This window comes from Colobus angolensis, unplaced genomic scaffold (assembly GCF_000951035.1).
Source record: "Colobus angolensis palliatus isolate OR3802 unplaced genomic scaffold, Cang.pa_1.0 Scaffold81, whole genome shotgun sequence".
NCBI lineage: Eukaryota > Metazoa > Chordata > Mammalia > Primates > Cercopithecidae > Colobus > Colobus angolensis.
Window position 1 is genome coordinate 250,082 of NW_012121932.1, and position 18,238 is coordinate 268,319.

At 36.7% G+C, this 18,238-nt stretch overlaps 1 protein-coding gene across 5 annotated transcripts in view; it reads left to right on the forward strand.

The window, feature by feature from the left end:
• Positions 1–18,238, forward strand: part of RPS6KC1 (ribosomal protein S6 kinase, 52kDa, polypeptide 1) — a 240,061-nt gene that overhangs the window by 49,387 nt on the left and 172,436 nt on the right. For all 5 annotated transcript variants that reach the window (XM_011929408.1, XM_011929407.1, XM_011929404.1 and 2 more), the window contains 2 exons: positions 7,798–7,913; positions 17,355–17,448. Coding sequence is in view for 2 of the 5 variants with exons in the window: in XM_011929404.1 (XP_011784794.1) it covers positions 7,798–7,913; positions 17,355–17,448 (210 nt within the window). In the remaining 3 variants the exon portion in view is untranslated. The remainder of the gene's footprint in view (positions 1–7,797; positions 7,914–17,354; positions 17,449–18,238) is intronic.

Genomic DNA, 18,238 nt, shown 5'->3' on the forward strand with positions numbered 1-18,238 from the left:
ATCCCATGTACTGCAGAATTGATGTTGTGTTACCTGGCATGAAAACATCATTAACTCCTTGTGCATCTCCACCAGAGCTACGAGTGAACCAGATTCATTGTCAGTGAGCAATAATATTTTGAAAGGGCAGGGCGCAGTGGCTCACACCTGTAATTCCAGCACTTTGGGAGGCCAAGGTGGGTGGATCACGAGGTCAGGAGTTCAAGACTAGCCTGGCCAACATGGTGAAACCCCATCTCTACTAGAAATATAAGTTAGCCAGGCATGGTGGTGTGCACCTGTAATCCCAGCTACTCAGGAGACTGAGGCAAGAGAATCACTTGAACCCGGGAGGCAGAGGCTGCAGTGAGCTGAGATCACACCACTACACTCCAGCCTGGGACAGAGTGAGACTGTCTCAAAAAAATTTATTTTGAAGGGAATCTTTTTTTCTGTGCAGTGGGTCTCAACAGTGGTCTTAAAATAGTCAGTAGACCATGCTATTAACAGATGTACTGTCGTTGAGGCTTTGTCTGTTGATGGAACACAGGCAGAGTAGATTTAGCCTAATTCTTAAAGGCCTTAGGATTTTCAGAATGGTCAGTAAACATCGGCTTCAACTTAAAGTCAGCTGCATTAGCTTCTAACAGAAGACTCAGCCTGTGCTTTGAAGTGTTGAAACCAAGCATGACTTCTCCTCTCTGGGTATGAAAGTGTTGGATAGCATTTTCTTGCAAAAGAAGGCTGTTTTGTCTCCATTAAAAATCTATTCTTTAGTGTAGCCATCTTTGTCAATGATCTTCGCTAGATTTTCTTTGTAACTTCAAGCAGCCTCTACAGAGCAGCCCTTGCCGCTTCACCTTGCACTTTTATATTATGGTGATGTCTTCATTCCTTAAACCTCATGTACCAACCTCTGCTAGCTTCCAACTTTTCTTTTGTAGCTTCTTCACCTCTCTCAGTCTTCATAGAATTAGAGAGTTAGGGCCTTGCTCTGGGGTATGCTTTGGTTTAAGGGAATGTTAGGGCTGGTTTACTTTCTCCATATCAGCAATAAGGTTGCTTCACTTTCTTATCATTCATGTGTTCATGGGAATAACATTTTAAATTTCTTTCAAGAACTTGTTTTTTGTATTCACGACTTGGCTAACTGGTGCAAGAGGCCTGACTTTCAACATTTCTTCGTTTGTGTTATGCCTTCCTTACTGAGTCTTGCTCTGTTTCCGACGCTGGAGTGTAGTGATACGATCATGGCTCACTGCAGCCTTGACCTTTGGGACTCTAGCGTCCTGCCACCTCAGCCTCCTGAATATCTGAGACTACAGGGGACTACAGTCATGCTACAGGCATGTGCCACCGTGCCTGGCTAATTTTTTTTTTTTTTGTAGAGATGGAGTTTCACCCTGTGTTACTTAGGCTGGTCTCAAACTCCTGGGCTCAACTGATCAGCCCACCTCACCCTTTCAGATTATTGGGATTATAGGTGTGAGCCGCTGCACCATGCCTTATTTCTAGCTTTTGATTTAAAGTGAGACACCTGTAACTCTTCCTTTCACTTGAATACTTAGAGGCCATTGTAGAGGTTAGTTGGCGTCCTTTCAATATTGTTGTGTCTCAGGGAATACTGCGGCCTGAGGAAAGGGAGATTGGGTACAGCTGGTTGGTGGAGCAGTCAGAACACATACAACATCTATCACCTAAGTTTGCATTTTATATTCTTGTGGTTTGTGGTGCCTCAAAACAATGTTATTGTATTGCAAATGCCAGTACCAAAGATTACTGATCATAGATCACTACGACAGATATAATAATAATGAAAAAGTTTGATTGTGACATTTACCAAAATGTGACACAGAGACATAAAGTGAGCACATGCTGTTGGAAAAATGTTGCCACAAATTTTCAATTTGTGAGCAGTATCTGTGAAGAGCAGTAAATTGAAATTCAATAAGATGAGGTATATAATGTTGCACAGTAAACCTTGGGAACAATTTGTTCTGCATTTTCTGTGTTTACCTATAATTTTTCTACTCTGTTCACAGGAAAATAAACGTTGGTACTAGGAATGGAAATTCAAAGCTGCAGTAGGAGAAGCACCTGATTATGATTTCTCATGTTGTTACAGCCTTTCAAGTGAAATTTTGATTATGTTGAAGGATACACAAGTACAGAGTAGTTGCAAGGTTATTGTCTGTCATTAGGATGACTGTTGAATCTTGCTGCTACTTTTTTGAAAATTTTCAAATTAGGTTGTCTTTATTAAATATATTAATTGTAGAAATTATTAAAATTCATCTGTTTTTTCATTTATGCTACCAGTACTATTTTTTCTCTTTGTGGTGGACTTTATTTACACAACATTTTATTGTGAAAATTTTCAAGCATATAGGCAAGTTGAAAGATGTGTACAGTGACATTTTGCTATATTTTCTTGATCATATATCTCTCCATAATCTGTCTTGTTTTTATGCATTTCAGCATGAAGTGCAGATACAAGTGTCCTTCACCCATAAATACTTTAACATATTATCATTAATAAGAGTTCAATATTTGTTAACATTTTGTTTAGATAAGTTTACATACAGTTAAATGCACAAATCTTGTGTCCCATTGTATGTGTGACAAACATATACCTATATAACCCAAACCCCTATCAAGATATAGAGCATTACCAACACCTAAAAGTTTGCTTCTTGCCCCTTCCCTGTCAATCCTTGCCCTCAGGCTCCCCAGAAGGAACTTTTTCTACTATGTATTAGTTTTGTACGTCCTGGATTTTAAATGGAATCATGCTGTACAAACTTTTTGTACCTGGCTTCCCTCCTGCAACATGTTTTTGGGATTCATCCATACTATTGTGTTCATCAGAGGTTCATTCCTTGTTATTGCTGTTTGGTTTAAATGTACCACAGTCTGTTTATCCACTGTCCTGTCAATGGGCACCTGGAATGTTACCAGTTTGGGGCGATTTTTAAGTAAGTCTGTGATAAACATCTTTATGTGGACATATGTTTCTCTTGGGTAAATAGCTAGGAATATAATTTCTGGATCATAAGATAGGTGTATATTTTATTTTATAAGAAACTAAGAGACTTTCCAAAAGTGCTTGTATCATTTGATATTCCCATCAACAATGTATGAAATTTCTGGCTGTTTCACACTCTTACCAACATTGGGCGTTATCAGCTTTTTTAATTTTAGCCATTCTGGGGCATATGTAATGATATCTTATTGTGGTTTTAACTTTTCAGTTCCTTGATTACTAATAGGCTAAAGATTTTTTCACATGCTTACTGGCCACTAATATATCTTTTTTTTTTTTTTCTGAGTTATCTGTTTACATCTTTTGCCTATTTTGTGGGGCTGGAGTTCTTTGTATATCTTAGATACCAGTAGTTTGATGTTTTGCAAATGTTTTCTCCCAGTCAGTTGTTTGTCTAATTCATGTGTTAATGGTCTCTTAAAAATTTTATTATCATCAGGAAACGAGAAAACATTATTTCGTTTTAGATTCAGCAGGTACATGTGCAGGTTTGTTACCTGGGTATGTTGTGTGGTATTGAGATGTGGGCTTCAAATGAACTTACCACCCAAATAATGAATATAGTACTCAATAGATAGTTTTTTAAACAGTTATCTCCCTCTTTCCATCCCCACTTTTGGAGTTCTCAGTGTCTGTTGGGCCCATCTTTGTGTCCATGTGTACCCAGTGTTTATCTCTCACTTATAAGTGAGAGCATGTGGTATTTAGTTTTCTATTCCTGTGTTAATTCACTTAGGATAATGGCCTCCACCTGCATCCATGTTGCTGCAAAGGATATTATTTCATTCTTTTTAATGGCTATGTAGTATTCCACGGTGTATATGTACCACATTTTCTTTATCCAGTCCGCTGTGGATGGGCACCTAGGTTGATCCCATGTCTTTGCTATCGTGAATAGTGCTATGATAAACATGAGAGTGCAGGTGTCTTTTTGATAGAACGATTTATTTTTCCTTTGAGTATATCCCTAGTGATGGGATGGCTGGGTAAAATGGTAATTTTATTTTTAGTTATTTGAAAAATCTCAAACATGCCTTCCACAGGGGCTGAACTAATTTACGCTCCCATGAACAGTTTGTGAGCATTCCTTATTCTGTGCAACCTCGCCAGCATCTGTTATTTTTTGACTTTTTAATAATAGCCATTCTGACTGGCGTGAGGTGGTGTCTCATTATAGTTTTGATTTGCATTTTTCTAATGATCAGTGATGTTGAGCATATTTTCATGTTTGTTGCTTGCTTGTATGTCTTCTTTTGAGAAGTGCCTGTCTGTTCATGTCCTTTGCCCACTTAATACCATTCTTCTGTTGTTATTCTGAAGTATTTTAGGAACAAAGAAATGAGCTTGTTCCTTTATCGTATTTGTTCTGATAATAGGATTCAATGTAATTGAAGCTTATTTAATGCATAACCCTTTATTTTTGGTTGTGCACTATTCTGAAAAAAATGTCTCAATTCATATCTGCTTGTCAAAGTTTAGTGGAATAGAAACAATAAATCAATAGAAGTACAAGAAGATATGCTTTTGGCATTTATTCCATTGCTTAAGTGTTTTACTTTAGCTTAATGGGGAAGATTAAAGCCTCCAATTTTTTTTGTATTTGTTTCAGATGGAAATAAGATCTTTTTAGGGTACTATTAAATATTAAGAACACTTCCATTAAGATTTCTCAACAAGTAGTTAATGCATTTAAAGATATTCTTAGGTAGTCTAGTGGGTCAAAGCATAAAATAATGTGTGCATTTTCTGGGTTACTGTTCTAAGCTTTTAGATATTTACGCAATTATTAGTATTAATTTATAGGCACTTGAATTTACTTTTTTAAGGGATAAATATGTTGTACTATAATCATAAACACTGATTCATACTTTCTTATTTAGGCAAAATAAGGAATAATGAGCATTTAATCTAGCTGGCCAGTAGATTTTTTCCTAAGATTAACTCATTTAGATTGTTTTCAAGCCAGAGAATTGGTTTTACCTATTGGGGTTCTTGCAAATTTGTTTCTGGATAATATTAGTGATAGGTAAGTGAGTAGTGTCATTTTAGATTTGGTATTGTTATTGGGAGGGTTGAATTTAATTGTTGCACTTGAACTGAGAACTAACAAAAACAAATGTAGCATAATGGATTATGTTGGGTTTGGTTATTTGTGAGAAACTTAAGATGGAAGTCAATTTCTTCCTCATGTCAGAAGGTTTGGAGGTAGCCTCAAGCCTGGCAGCTGCACAGTGACCTGGAATCCAAGCTCCTGTCTTGTTGCTCTGTCATTTTTTAATGAAATGTAGTCTTGCTGTGTTGCCCAGGCTGACTTGAACTCCTAGGCTCAAGTGATCCTTCTGGCCTCAGTCTCCTTAGAAGCTGGGATTATAGGTTTGCACCACTGCACCCTGTTTGTGTCATTTTTAACCTTCCACTTCTTGGTTCTTCTTGGAAGGGGGAAGAGACAAAGAAGAAAAGGAGAGAGAGGTTGTATGTCATTTGTCTTTTAAAAAGATTTCTGGGAAGCTACAGTATAACTTGTTTATGTGCTGTTGCCAGAACTTAGTTTATATGTATGCCTAACTGCAAAGCAAGCTGGCAGTTACAGTTCCCCCCCCACCCCCACCCCCGGGCTGTCATGTACCCATTTGAATAAAAATTGAGGAAGAGACCGGGCACGGTGGCTCACGCCTGTAATCCCAGCACTTTGGGAGGCTGAGGCGGGCGGATCACAAGGTCAGGAGATCGAGACCACGGTGAAACCCTGTCTCTACTAAAAACAAAAAATTAGCCGGGCGCAGTGGCGGGCGCCTGTAGTCCCAGCTACTCAGGAGGCTGAGGCAGGAGAATGGCGTGAACCCGGGAGGCAGAGCTTGTAGTGAGCCGAGATCGCACCACTGCACTCCAGCCTGGGCGACAGAGTGAGACTCCGTCTCAAAAATAAAAAAGTAAAAAAAAAAATTGAGGAAGAAAGCAAGAACAAATATTTGGATAGCAGTGGACAGCCTATTCTATAGTAAGTAAAGCAGTATACAGAATGTTAGGAATCTTCTAATTGGCTGCCACTTGCCTGCTGACCTTTATTTGGTCCTAGGCTCTTTCAGGATACTGGTAAAAGTTATAGACCCTATCCTTAGAAAAATGCACCTGTGTATATATATATGCATGGAATTCTGTGGGATTATTGTCTCTGGAACCCATCCATGAACCATTGCCTAAGAGGTTGTGTATGGATCCACTCTAAAGATTTCCTGTTATAGGCTGAGTATGGTGGCTCATGCCTGCAATGCAATCCCAGCACTTTGGGAGGCCTAGATGGGAGAATCACTTGCATCCAGGAATTCGACATTAGCCTGGGCAGTGTAGTGAGACCCTCTCACTACAAAATAATTAGCTGGCTGTGGTGGCATGTGCCTGTAGTCCCAGCCCCTTGGGAGGCTGGAGTGGGAGAATTGCTTGAGTCTGGGAGGTTGAGGCTGCAGTGAGGTTGAGATCACTGGGTGACACAGTGAGACTGTGTCTCAAAAAAAAAAAAAAAAAAGATTGTCTGTGATAACATTTTACTCTAAGTCAATTATTTATTTATTTTTACATGGCTTTTAAAAGTTTTTGTTATTCACTCACACAGTCAATAAAAGTTTGCTAGCATGCTCTGTATTTTAGTCACTATGATAGAACTTGAAGATTCAAACCGTAATATTCTGTTAAATGCTTACTGTGTGCCTGGCATGGAACTGGGAACCTTAAGTACATTATTCATTTCCTACATTTTACAAATAAGGAAATAATCTGCCTGAGATTTTACAGCTAGTAAATGATAAAGGTAATATTTGAACTGAGGTCCTTTTAGTTATCATGAAATAGACACTTAACCATAAGCATGAGACACACTGGGCAGAGGATATTTTAGTGGTTCAGTTTCACTTGCCAGTCATATAGGCACTTGCCTTGCCTATATAATTAGGAATCTCTTTGTGCCTCAGTTTTCTGTTAATACTCTGCAAAGGCACTTAAAATGTTTAAGTATGTGATGATGCTACTTTTCCGATTTTGTATTTTTTTTATTGCAGTCAGTATGATACATGGCATATGATAAACGTCAACTGGTAATCTAAGAGTACTACAAAATGATCATATTTGAAAATGTCTTATCAGCATTCAAATTGTATATATCATTTAAAAATTCTATGGAAACCACCTTTTGATCACCTTGTAAAGCAGAACTGGCTGGTGCTGTATGTGTGTTCTTTTTTTCTCACAAGCATGCTGTTATGTATGCTGACAGCATCACACGTGGAATTTAGCATAAAAGCTTTTTGCTTCAAGCTGAGGTTTTTGACCCCACTGATAATACAGATGTTCTCATAATTTCCTCTCTTCAGCCCCGTTATAAATCAAAAAGAGTAGAAAAGGGAAAATTATATGAGTAATTACAGTATTAGATTACTATAGAAAACCATTTCACTTCTTTAAAATTCTCTTTTCAACTTTAGTTTCAAATCACTAGCTTCTTAAATGGTAACTTACTTAAATTGACAGGCTCTAAATTATGAACGTACCGTTTATTTATCAGTTGACACCTTTGCCTCTTGTTTTATCAGAAACATTTTCTTTTGTAGTGAGAGTACTGCTGATTCTAATTGTAGAGATTAGATTTGACTTCAGAAGTTTGCATAATAAGCAAAGCAACTAAGTGATAGGCCTGCTGCTACTTTCTGATCTGTGGACATAAACTATCATAAACCAGTTTTTGATCATTCTTCCCTTAAGAGTTGATTCTTATTTAATTGTAGGGCGATTTGATGAAACTGTTATCGAAGAGAGAAGACAATGTGCTGAAGACCTGCTACAGTTCTCTGCCAATATTCCCGCTCTTTACAATAGTAAACAGCTTGAAGATTTTTTCAAGGTTTGGTAGTCTTTCTGGAATATTTTCTATTTTATTAAATATTTTTGTTTTGTAACTCATAGTAAAGTAAAATAAAAAATGCCATTTACTTTTGAATTTCATTATTCACTATAAAAGTAGAAATTAATAGCTCTATAATAATGCTTATGGCATATCTCCTATTTTTTGTGTAGAAATTTATGCTTTTTTTTTTTTTTTTTAAAAGGAACTGGTTCTGCTCTATTGCTTAGCCTGTTGTTCAGTGGCCATTGACAGGTGTGATCATGGCGTACTACAGCCTTGAGTCCCTGGGCTCAAGCCTCCTGTTGCCTCATACTCCCGAGTATTTTTGATTCATGGATCTTAAAAAATTGGTGCAAAGAGCTTAGAGATTATTTAACTCACTCTGTCATAGTTGAAATACATTAAAAAAATGAAGTATCATGAAACTCCAGTACTTACCTTCACTTTTTGAAGTGTCTTTCAGTGGCAGATTACTCTTGGAATATAAGCCACCGTAAGTCTATATTAAATTTGTTATAATTATATTAACTTGTATAAAGATATAACAAAAATATAAAACTGCACAGTTTTAGAGAGCAGACCAGTGCAAATTATATTGCTGGAGATCATTAGATATTAGTGTTTTAAGTTCCTAGACATGTAATGCTTTCTTTAAAGTTTTCTTTTTTTTTTCACCATTTTTAATAATAATTTTCTAATTTATTTTGAACTGAATCGGTGTATGTTGTCAGTTGATATCATTGTATTTAATTACCACATTTTTCCTGTTGCATTGAGTTAGCCTTCTAAAAAAAAGAAATCTAAGTGATTGTGCTATAATTGTTTTTACTTCTTTAACTAAAATGTACTCACTTGTATAAGTTAAATTTCTTAGACTATATAACCAGTGATATGTATGAAAGGTGGGATATTTAATTTTTCTGATTTTAGTGGATCTACACAGATTATTTATTTATTTATTTGTTTGTTTATTTATTTTTGCCAGTGCTTCGTCACCCAGGAATTTATTTTTTATGATCTGTTTCATCTACTGAAGAAAGTTCTTTTGAAAGACATTGCAAATTTACAGTAATAGAAATAATGATAGTAATAGAAGAGTAAAAATAACATTTCTCATGATTGATCATGTTGCTTAATTTTTCACCATTCTGCAAATTAGGCTGAGATAATAAATGTGATTTCTGCCTGTGGCCCTATGCAGATCTTTAGGATAAAGGCCAAGTCACATTGATAGAGTATTTAGCTCTTTGCTGTTCTTTGTTACAATTGTTTCTATGTGTCAGGGAGTATGTTTTTTATGGAAAAAGACTTTATTATTAAACAAGAATATTGCTTTATAGAAATTGTGAAAAGCTGTCGTGCAAATTACCACATGCCATATGGCTAAAAAAAATTAGGGATTACGGAAGTCCTTTTGAAGACTTTAAACAATTTAAGTAAAAGTTACGTGTTCATTGTTATTTCTTCTGGATCTGGGAATTCGTGATTGTAATCATTGCTGGAAGTCACTGGGAAATGAGACTGTCAGTTTCAGGGTTTGTGAAAGATTGGACAGTTTAAGAGAAGTCAAACTAATCTTGGAAAGTATCTTAGAACTATCTTTAACAGTGTGCGAGGCAGGAACAGCATACTGATTTGAGAATATCACAACAGTGGTATTCAGTCATTTTAAATAGAGGTAATCAAGCAAGCAAGCAAAAAAAAAAAACAAAAAACAAAACAACTTGTTCCATTAGCTTGAACAAAAAGGTATTTATTTCTCATATGACAAGATGTATGAGTGAGGAAGGTAGTCCAGGGCTGGTATAGAGCTCAGTAATGTCATCAATGACATAGGTTTCTGGGTTTGGGTGTGAAAGGCAAAAGGCCAAAAGAAACATGCCAGTTTTTAAAAGCTTTCCCAGAAACATGATCTAGAGATAGTCCTTCTTACATCTCATTGGCCAGAACTGGGTCACATGCCCATCCTTAATTTGAAGGAGTCTGGGAAGGTGACTCTTAGCTTTCTAGTTCTGATCATGGATGAAGGTTGCGGGGAAGGTTTGGGGTAGCTAATTCACAGGGTGTGCTATAGTATCATAGTTTATTTTTCTCTTTAGAGACATTGATGATGCCACATGCAAATGACCATATAGCCACTTGCTTACAAAACTTTACTTACTTTAAAAAACCACATATATAAGAGTAGAATGAATAGTATAATGAACTTCTATGACCCATTGCCTGGTTTCAGAAATTATCAGTATATTGCCAAACTTGTTTTATCTACACCTTTCCATCCCATACTCTTCACTGGTTGGTTATTTATTAGTATTAGTACAGTTACTAATTTTAAGTGTACAATTCACTGATTTTCAGTAAATTTATAGAGTTTTGCACCTGTCACCAGCATCCAATTTTATTTTATTTTATTCCTTTCCACCCCCCCCCCCGAGATAGAATCTTACTGTGTTGGCCAGGATAGAGTGCAGTGGCAGGATCTCGGCTCACCACAACCTCTGCCTCCCGGATTTAAGCGATTCTTCTGCCTCCACCTCCCGAGTAGTTGGGATTACAGGAGTGCACCACCACACCTGGCAAATTTTTGTATTTTTAGTAGAGATAGGGTTTCACAATGTTGACCAGGCTGGTTTTGAACTCCTGACCTCAAGTGGTCCGCCTGCCTTGGCCTCCCAAAGTGCTGGGTTTACAGGTGTGAGCCACTGTGCCTGGCCAACATCCAATTTTAGATCATTTCCATTACCTCACCTCTGTGTCTGCTTGCTATGGTGATCCCCTTTTCCATCCCAGCCTGGGACAACCACCTTGTTCTGTCTGTAGATTTGCCTTTCCTCATCATTTCAAATATATGGAATTACACAATATATGAGCGTTTTGTTCACAACATATGTATGTAGGTTTCTTTCACTTAGCCTAATGTTTTTGAGCTTCATTCATGTTATGTATCAGTATTTTGTTATTTTATGTTGTGAAATGTATTTCATTGTATAGATAATACCACATTTTCTTCATTCATTGATAAATTCATGGACATGTTTGGATGTTTCTACGTTTTGGCTGTTATGACTAATGCTACTGTGAATATTTGCATACAAATCTTTGTGTGGATATATGTTTTAATTTTTCTTGGGTGATTCCTGAGGAGAGGAATTGCTGGGTCTTCTGGTAAGTTTATATTTTTAAGAAATTGCCAAACTGTTTTCCAAATGGAAAATAGCCAGTAATGTCTGAACTTACCAGTTGTTCCACAACCTCACCAACACTTGGTATTGTCTGATTTTTTAACTGTAGCCATTCTAGCAGGTGTGCAGTGATATTTTACCATAGTATTAATTTCAGTTTCCTAATGGCTAATGATATTGAACATGTTTTCCTATGCTTTTTTCATATATCTTTGGTGAAATGTCCATTAAAATCTACTCATTTTCTTGATTGGGTTGTCACTGAGTTGTAAGAGTTCTGAAAATATTCTGTATAAATAGTCTTATCAGATAAGTGATTTGTAAATACTTTCTCCGCAATCTGTGTAGCCTTTTAGTTTTCTTAATGGTGTCATTTGAAGCACAAAAGCTTTTAGCTTTGATGGCGTATAATTTATATAGTTTTTTTCTTTTTTGGGTTATGCCTGTCATACCCAGGATCTTTTTGAGTATGCCAAGATCATGAAGATTTTCTTCTGTGTTTATTTTTAGAAGTTTTAATGTTACAGTTAGGTCTATGATTCATTTTTAGTTCATTTTATATACGGTGTGAAGGAACAGTCTAAATTCATCTTCTGGTATGTGTATATCTAATATTCTGAGCATCATTTGTTGAAAAGATTATCCTTATTGAATTGCCTTGGGACTCTTGCTGAAAATAAATTGACTGTAAATATGATGACTTATTTCTGGACTGTTGATAAGTTCTATTAATCTGTATGCCTGTTCTTATCCTAATACGATACTGTCTTGATTACTGTAGCTTTTTAAGTATTGAAGTCAGCTAGTGTAAGTTTGCCTACTTTACTTTTTCAAAATTGTTATGACAATTTTGAGTTATTTGAACTTCCATAAAAATTATTAGTGTCAGCTTATCCATGTGAACAAAAAATTCTCATAGAATTTTACAATTATTTTATTATTTTACTTTTTTTTTTTTTTTTTTTTTAAAGAATTGGAGTCTCACGTTTGTCACCTAGGCTGGGATGCAGTGGCACAATAATAGCTCACTTTAACCTCAAACTCTTGGGCCCAAGGGATCCTCCCACCTCAGCCTCCCAAGTAGCTGGGACATGCACCACCACACCCAGCTGATTTTTAAAGTTTTTGTAGAGACAGGTTCTCACTGTGTTGCCCAGGCTGGTCTTGAACTCCTGGCCTTAAGTAATTCTCTTGCCTCAGCCTCCCAAAGTGCTGGGATTACAGGTGTGAGTCACCACACCTGGCCGAAGGTATTGGAAACACCTGCTAAAATCCTCCGGTTTGATGCTCTCCCAGTTTGATGCTCTCCCAGCTGAGCTATTTTGGCTTGCACCTCAGAATTCTGATTGGAATTGTATTGAATCCGTAGTTGTTTGGGGAAAGTTGTCATTTTAACAATATTATCTTGCAATCCATGAAAATGAAATGACTCTACATTTATTTAGATATTCTGTAATTTCTTTTTCTTTTTTCTTTTTTTTGAGATGGAGTCTCGCTCTGTCGCCCAGGCTGGAGTGCAGTGGTGCCATCTCAGCTCACTGCAAGCTCTGCCTCCCAGGTTCACACCATTCTCCTGCCTCACCCTCCCGAGTAGTTGGGACTACAGGCGCCCGCCACCACGCCTGGCTAATTTTTTTGTATTTTTAGTAGAGACGAGGTTTGACCATGTTAGCCAGGATGGTCTCGATCTCCTGACCTCATGACCCACCTGCCTCGTCCTCCCAAAGTGCTAGGATTAAAGGCGTGAGCCACTGCACCTGGCCTGATATTCTGTAATTTCTTTAAGCAATGTTTTGTAATTTTCAGGGTATAAGTCTGGAGCTTCTTGCCTTAAACTTATTTGTAAGCATTTTAATCTTATGATGCTATTTTGAATGAAACTGTGTTTTTTTTTCCCATGTAGTAGTATGTTTTAATGGTTCATTCATGTTGTAGCATGCATCAGTACTTTATTCTTTTTTGTGATTGTGTAATATTCCTTTGTGTGGCTATGGATATACCACATTTTGTTTATCTACAATGTGTGTGGGTGCATATTTGGATTGTTCCCCTTTTGGCTATTATGAATGGTGCTGTTATGAATATTGACATGTAAGTTCTTGTGCAGATATGTGTTTTTGTTTCTCTTAGATATACTAGGAGTGGAATTTAGGTGGAAAGTTTTTTTTTTTTGTTAGAGATTTAGAGGGTGTGTATGTGTGTACATATATTTATGGTTTTTTTTTTTTGAAATGGAGTCTCACTCTGCCACCCAGGCTGGAGGTGCAGTGGTGCAATCTCGGCTCACTGCAAACTCCGCCTCCCAGGTTCACGCCATTCTCCTGCCTCAGCCTCCCGAGTAGCTGGGACTACAGGTGCCCGCTACCGCGCCTGGCTAATTTTTTGTTTTTTTTTTTAAGTAGAGACGGGGTTTTTTAAAGTAGAGACCATCCTTGTTAGCCAGAATGCTCTTGATCTCCTGACCTCGTGATCTGCCTTCCTCGGCCTCCCAAAGTGCTGGGATTACAGGTGTGAGCCACCGCGCCTGGCCACATATATTTATGTTTTGAAGGCTAACCCAGGAATTTTGATTTATTTATATTTGCTATTTCATGAGTCATAGTCCTTTTAATTCTTTAATCATGTTTTCCTGTGATAATTTGAACATATTTTTAATAGCTGCTTTGAAGTTTTTGCCAAGTCCAACATCTTTGTCCCCTCACAGATAGTTTTGATTGACTGGTTACCTCCCATGTTTGGGTCACATACTTTCCTGTGTCTTTGTATGTCCTGTAATTTTTTTTTTTGTTGGAAAATCTGTATTTTGGATAATATACTATAGAACCCTAGGTTCTGATGTTCTTTTCTCCCTGAGGATTCTTGCCATTTTACGTTAGTGTGTTTAGTAACTAACACTTTTTGTTAGTGTGTTTAGTCCGTAGTAAATCTGTGGAGTCCATTTCCTGTGAAGTGTGTGACTGCTGATATCTCTGCCCAATATTTAATTTTAATTTTATTTTTAAGCCAGGCTATGTAGGGGTTAGACCTGTGTCAGCATAGCTTTGTGGTCAGCCAGTGCTCGGTCATTGCTTGTGCTTACACGCCTGTGTATTATATGCTTTCCTTTTAATGCTGATGATTTTTAAATGTGTTTTCAAAGTCTCAGCTGTTTTAAAATTTGCCCTGGCTTTTACTTTCCTCTGAAGTCTCTAATTTCCTCTGTGCCTGTGCACTGTCTCATGGTTTGCCAGGTATTTGTGGATAGCTTGACCCCTCTCTGGTCCCTACATAGATGCGTAGTGAGCTTTATGAAGACCCCCTATGGCTATGTTATTTTTCTGGATCTCCCTGCTGTCTGGTCTTTTCCTGACTGCAGCTTCAGGCGTGCTGAGCCATCACTTTTCCTTGCTATATATTTGGCCCTGAGATTGCTACTATTATTGACAATAATATTTGGGGTGGATTTTTATTTTTTTCTGTACTTCAATCCAAATCGTGTTAGCTTCCTCAAAAATGAACCTGCTGGTTTTCAAGACTTGCCTTGCCTTTATATAATTACTGTCACCACCCAGCTGGCATGGGGGTTGGGAAGAACCGAGGCAAAAACATCACAGACTTCCATAGTTCTTACCTGTGGTTCCGTAGTTTCTTAGTAGCCACTGTTTCATTTGTTTTATGCTTTTAGTCAATTTCCAGAGCCCTCAATGGTGGTTTTGACAGATTTCTCCAGATTTATAATTGCCTTTTGGGGAAAGCATTTGCTGGATCTCCTAACTTCACTATACTAGAAGTCCTTCCCTGTTAGACTCTTCATTAACAAAAAAACTTTGAGATACTATGTATCCTAAAATTTCTGTGAAATTTTTTTACTGCATAGTCAGAAACACCCAAAAGGTTATTTTTGAATTAGAAATTTAAAATTAGGATTGTGGCATTATTTTACTGCTACATCCCTCTAGTTCCTGTATAATGGTTTTTGTTGTGTTTCATTAAATATTTGTTCTTTACTATTTATTTTTTATAACAGTGTTTATTAAACTAGGTAAATAAAATATTTAGGATTATGAGCTAAAACATTTTGCATTTTAAATTTTACCTTACAAGATCTTATGTTAACTAATAAACATTTATTGAGTGCCTACATTCTTCTAAATACTTTGTATTTTTTATTTTGCATGAAATATGTAAAATAAAATAACATCTTAGTTAGAAGACATTTTATAGGTAGGTAACTTAAATCGTACACCTAGTGGTAGAAGAGGTAGTTGATAGTTGAAAGATACTTTCTTTTAGAATTACCTTTGTCTTTTAACATTCTCTAGAATACTTGAAAATCTTGATTTGGTTTGGATGTTGTTTAAAAGATGGTTTAGTCTACAATAGATACTCTTTTTGCATTTTAAATTTTATCTTACAGGAAGATCTTATATCAACTAATAACATTTATTGAGTGCCTACATTGTTGTAAATACTTTGTATTTTTTATTTTGCATGAAATATGTGAAATAAAATAATGTCTTAGAAGACATTTTATAGGTAGGTAACTTAAATCGCACACCTAGTGGTGGAAGAGGTAGTTAATAGTTGAAAGATACTTTCTGTTTTAAAATTTATTTTGTCTTTTAACATTCTCTAGAATACTCGAAAATCTTGATTTGGTTTGGATGTTGTTTAAAAGATGACTTAGTCTACAATAGATACTCTTTTTGGAGAAAAGTTCAAATATAAGCTGTAATCTGAATATTGTAACAAAGGGCAGAATAAAGTAATACAAATTATTGTTCCTAAAGAGAATAATCATTTTTAAAGTTTTAGTTCACATAACACTCAGGGAAGTAAAATTTGGTAATTTGAGAGGGACCATTTCCAATTTCTATTCCTTAAAATTAAGTTGACAGAGAAGGGACTTCTGATTAGGTAAAGATAGTCATTGATGGCCGGGTGCCGTGGCTCACACCTGTAATCCCAGCACTTTGGGAGTCCGAGGCGGACGGATCACGAGGTCAGGAGATCGAGAACATCCTGGCTAACACAATGAAACCCCATCTCTGCTAAAAACACAAAAAAGTTAGCTGGGCGTGGTGGCGGGCACCTGTAGTCCCAGCTGCTCGGGAGGCTGAGGCAGGAGGATGGCGTGAACCTGGGAGGCAGAGTTTGCAGGAAGCCGAGATCATGCCACTGCACTCCAGCCTGGGAGACAGCAAGACTTCGTCTCAAAAAAACAAAGAAAAAAAAAAAAAGATAGTCATTGAATTTTTTTGTGCTGAAGTAGAGAGGAAATGGGGGCTTGTAATTCTTTTGAGCTTTATTATTCTGTTAGTAGTGTTTGGAGGGATAGAACTGTTGGTAGAAGGTAGAAGGGAAGATATTAAGGAGCAGAAGAGCTATTGTTTTAATTATTTAAGGATTATAAGCTCTTATATCGTGATTGGAGCATTCACTTCATAAAGCCATAGCACATCATACCACCACTACTTGTCTGATGGTATCATTCTCTAGCTGCATGTAGAGTAAGATAACTTTTTGAGGCGTGAATTTGCAAACCTAAATAGGGAATTAAAATGATGGCCACATAGAGATATCAATTTTATATTTTTTTATATCTTTAAAAAATATCTCTACTGAAAGTACCTTAATTTTTTTTTAGTTTTACCTATATTGTATACAAGTGGTTCTCAAACTTTAAATGGCTTCTCAGATTACCTGAGGTGCTGTGTGATATGTTGTAGGGTATAATTTGATAAAATTCAATGAATTCCTGATGGACCATCCTTTATCACTAATTGAAATGACCAGTCCCCAAGGATACTGAACAATATTCTTTAGTTCGTGTTTTTTTTTTTTTTCTTCTTCTGCATTTGCTTAATGAGTACTTGGGTAGAATTAACATAATATACTTTTATAAAAAACCACATATTATTATAAACATGATAATATTCCTATTGAATTTTAAAATAATAGTCTATTTCTGGAGCAGTTTAGGTTTACAGAAAAATTGTGCAGTAAGTACACAGTTTTCTCGTGTATCTCTTCTTCCCCCGCAGCCCCCAGTTTCTGCCATTAGATATCTTGGGTTGGTGTAGTACGTTCGTTACAGTCGATGAACCAATATTGATATACCTATTGATTTTTTTGAAAACACTTGTCATCTAGTTTAATAGATTAGTATAGTCGTTTCTGTAAATTTTTACACATACTTAATTGGGATAACTATTTTTAATTTAGTATTGTTTATGCTCTTAATGCTAATGAAGCACAATTGCTCTTATCTTTTTAGGATGGAATAATTAGTGATAGTTCTGAGTTAATTGGTCCTGCTGAAGCTCACTCAGATTCCCTCATTGATACCTTTCCTGAATGTAGTGCGGAAGGTAAGAGATTTTAATTTTTTTGCATTTCAAAGGTTTTGATTGCAGAAGACTATAAATCATATCTGCATTGCAAAAACACAGATGTATATAGGAATTTGAGGGTATTTCACTGACTCTAAGATCCTTTTTTTCTTCACATTTTACTGTCACTGATACTGGGTACATGATATTGGGTCAGTGATATCATATTTATTTGACAGCTTTTTGTCTTAGTGGTATATAAAATAATCCTCCAATTAATGGCATCTTAGAGGTGATGAAATGTGTAATGAGTAGTTCTGAATTTGTATTGTCTAGTGTAAGAATGCCTTACCTGGCTGAGCATGGTGGCTCATGCCTGTAATTCCCTTGGGAAAGCCGAGGCGGGTGGATCACCTGAGGTCAGGAGTTTGAGACCAGCCTAGCCAACATGGTGAAACCCTGTCCCCACTAAAATAGAAAAATTAGCTGGGTGTGGTGGCAGGCGCCTGTAATCCTAGCTACTCGGGAGGCTGAGGCACAAGAATCGCTTGAACCCGGGAGGTGGAGTTTGCAGTGAGCCGAGATTGCACCACCGCACTATAGCCTGGACAACAAAGCGAGACTTTGTCTCAAAAAAAAGAAAAAAAGAAAAAAAGCCTTACTCATTTCTTTAGCGCATCTGACTTTTAGACAATTAATTTCAAGACTGGCTTTAGAGATTTAGTCATTTATCCAGAAAGAATAAACCCTAAGGCAGTTTTAGTGTTTTTGATATGTTTTTAGATAAAATGAGTCTAAATCAAATTTTAATCACTTTCATTCAAGAATG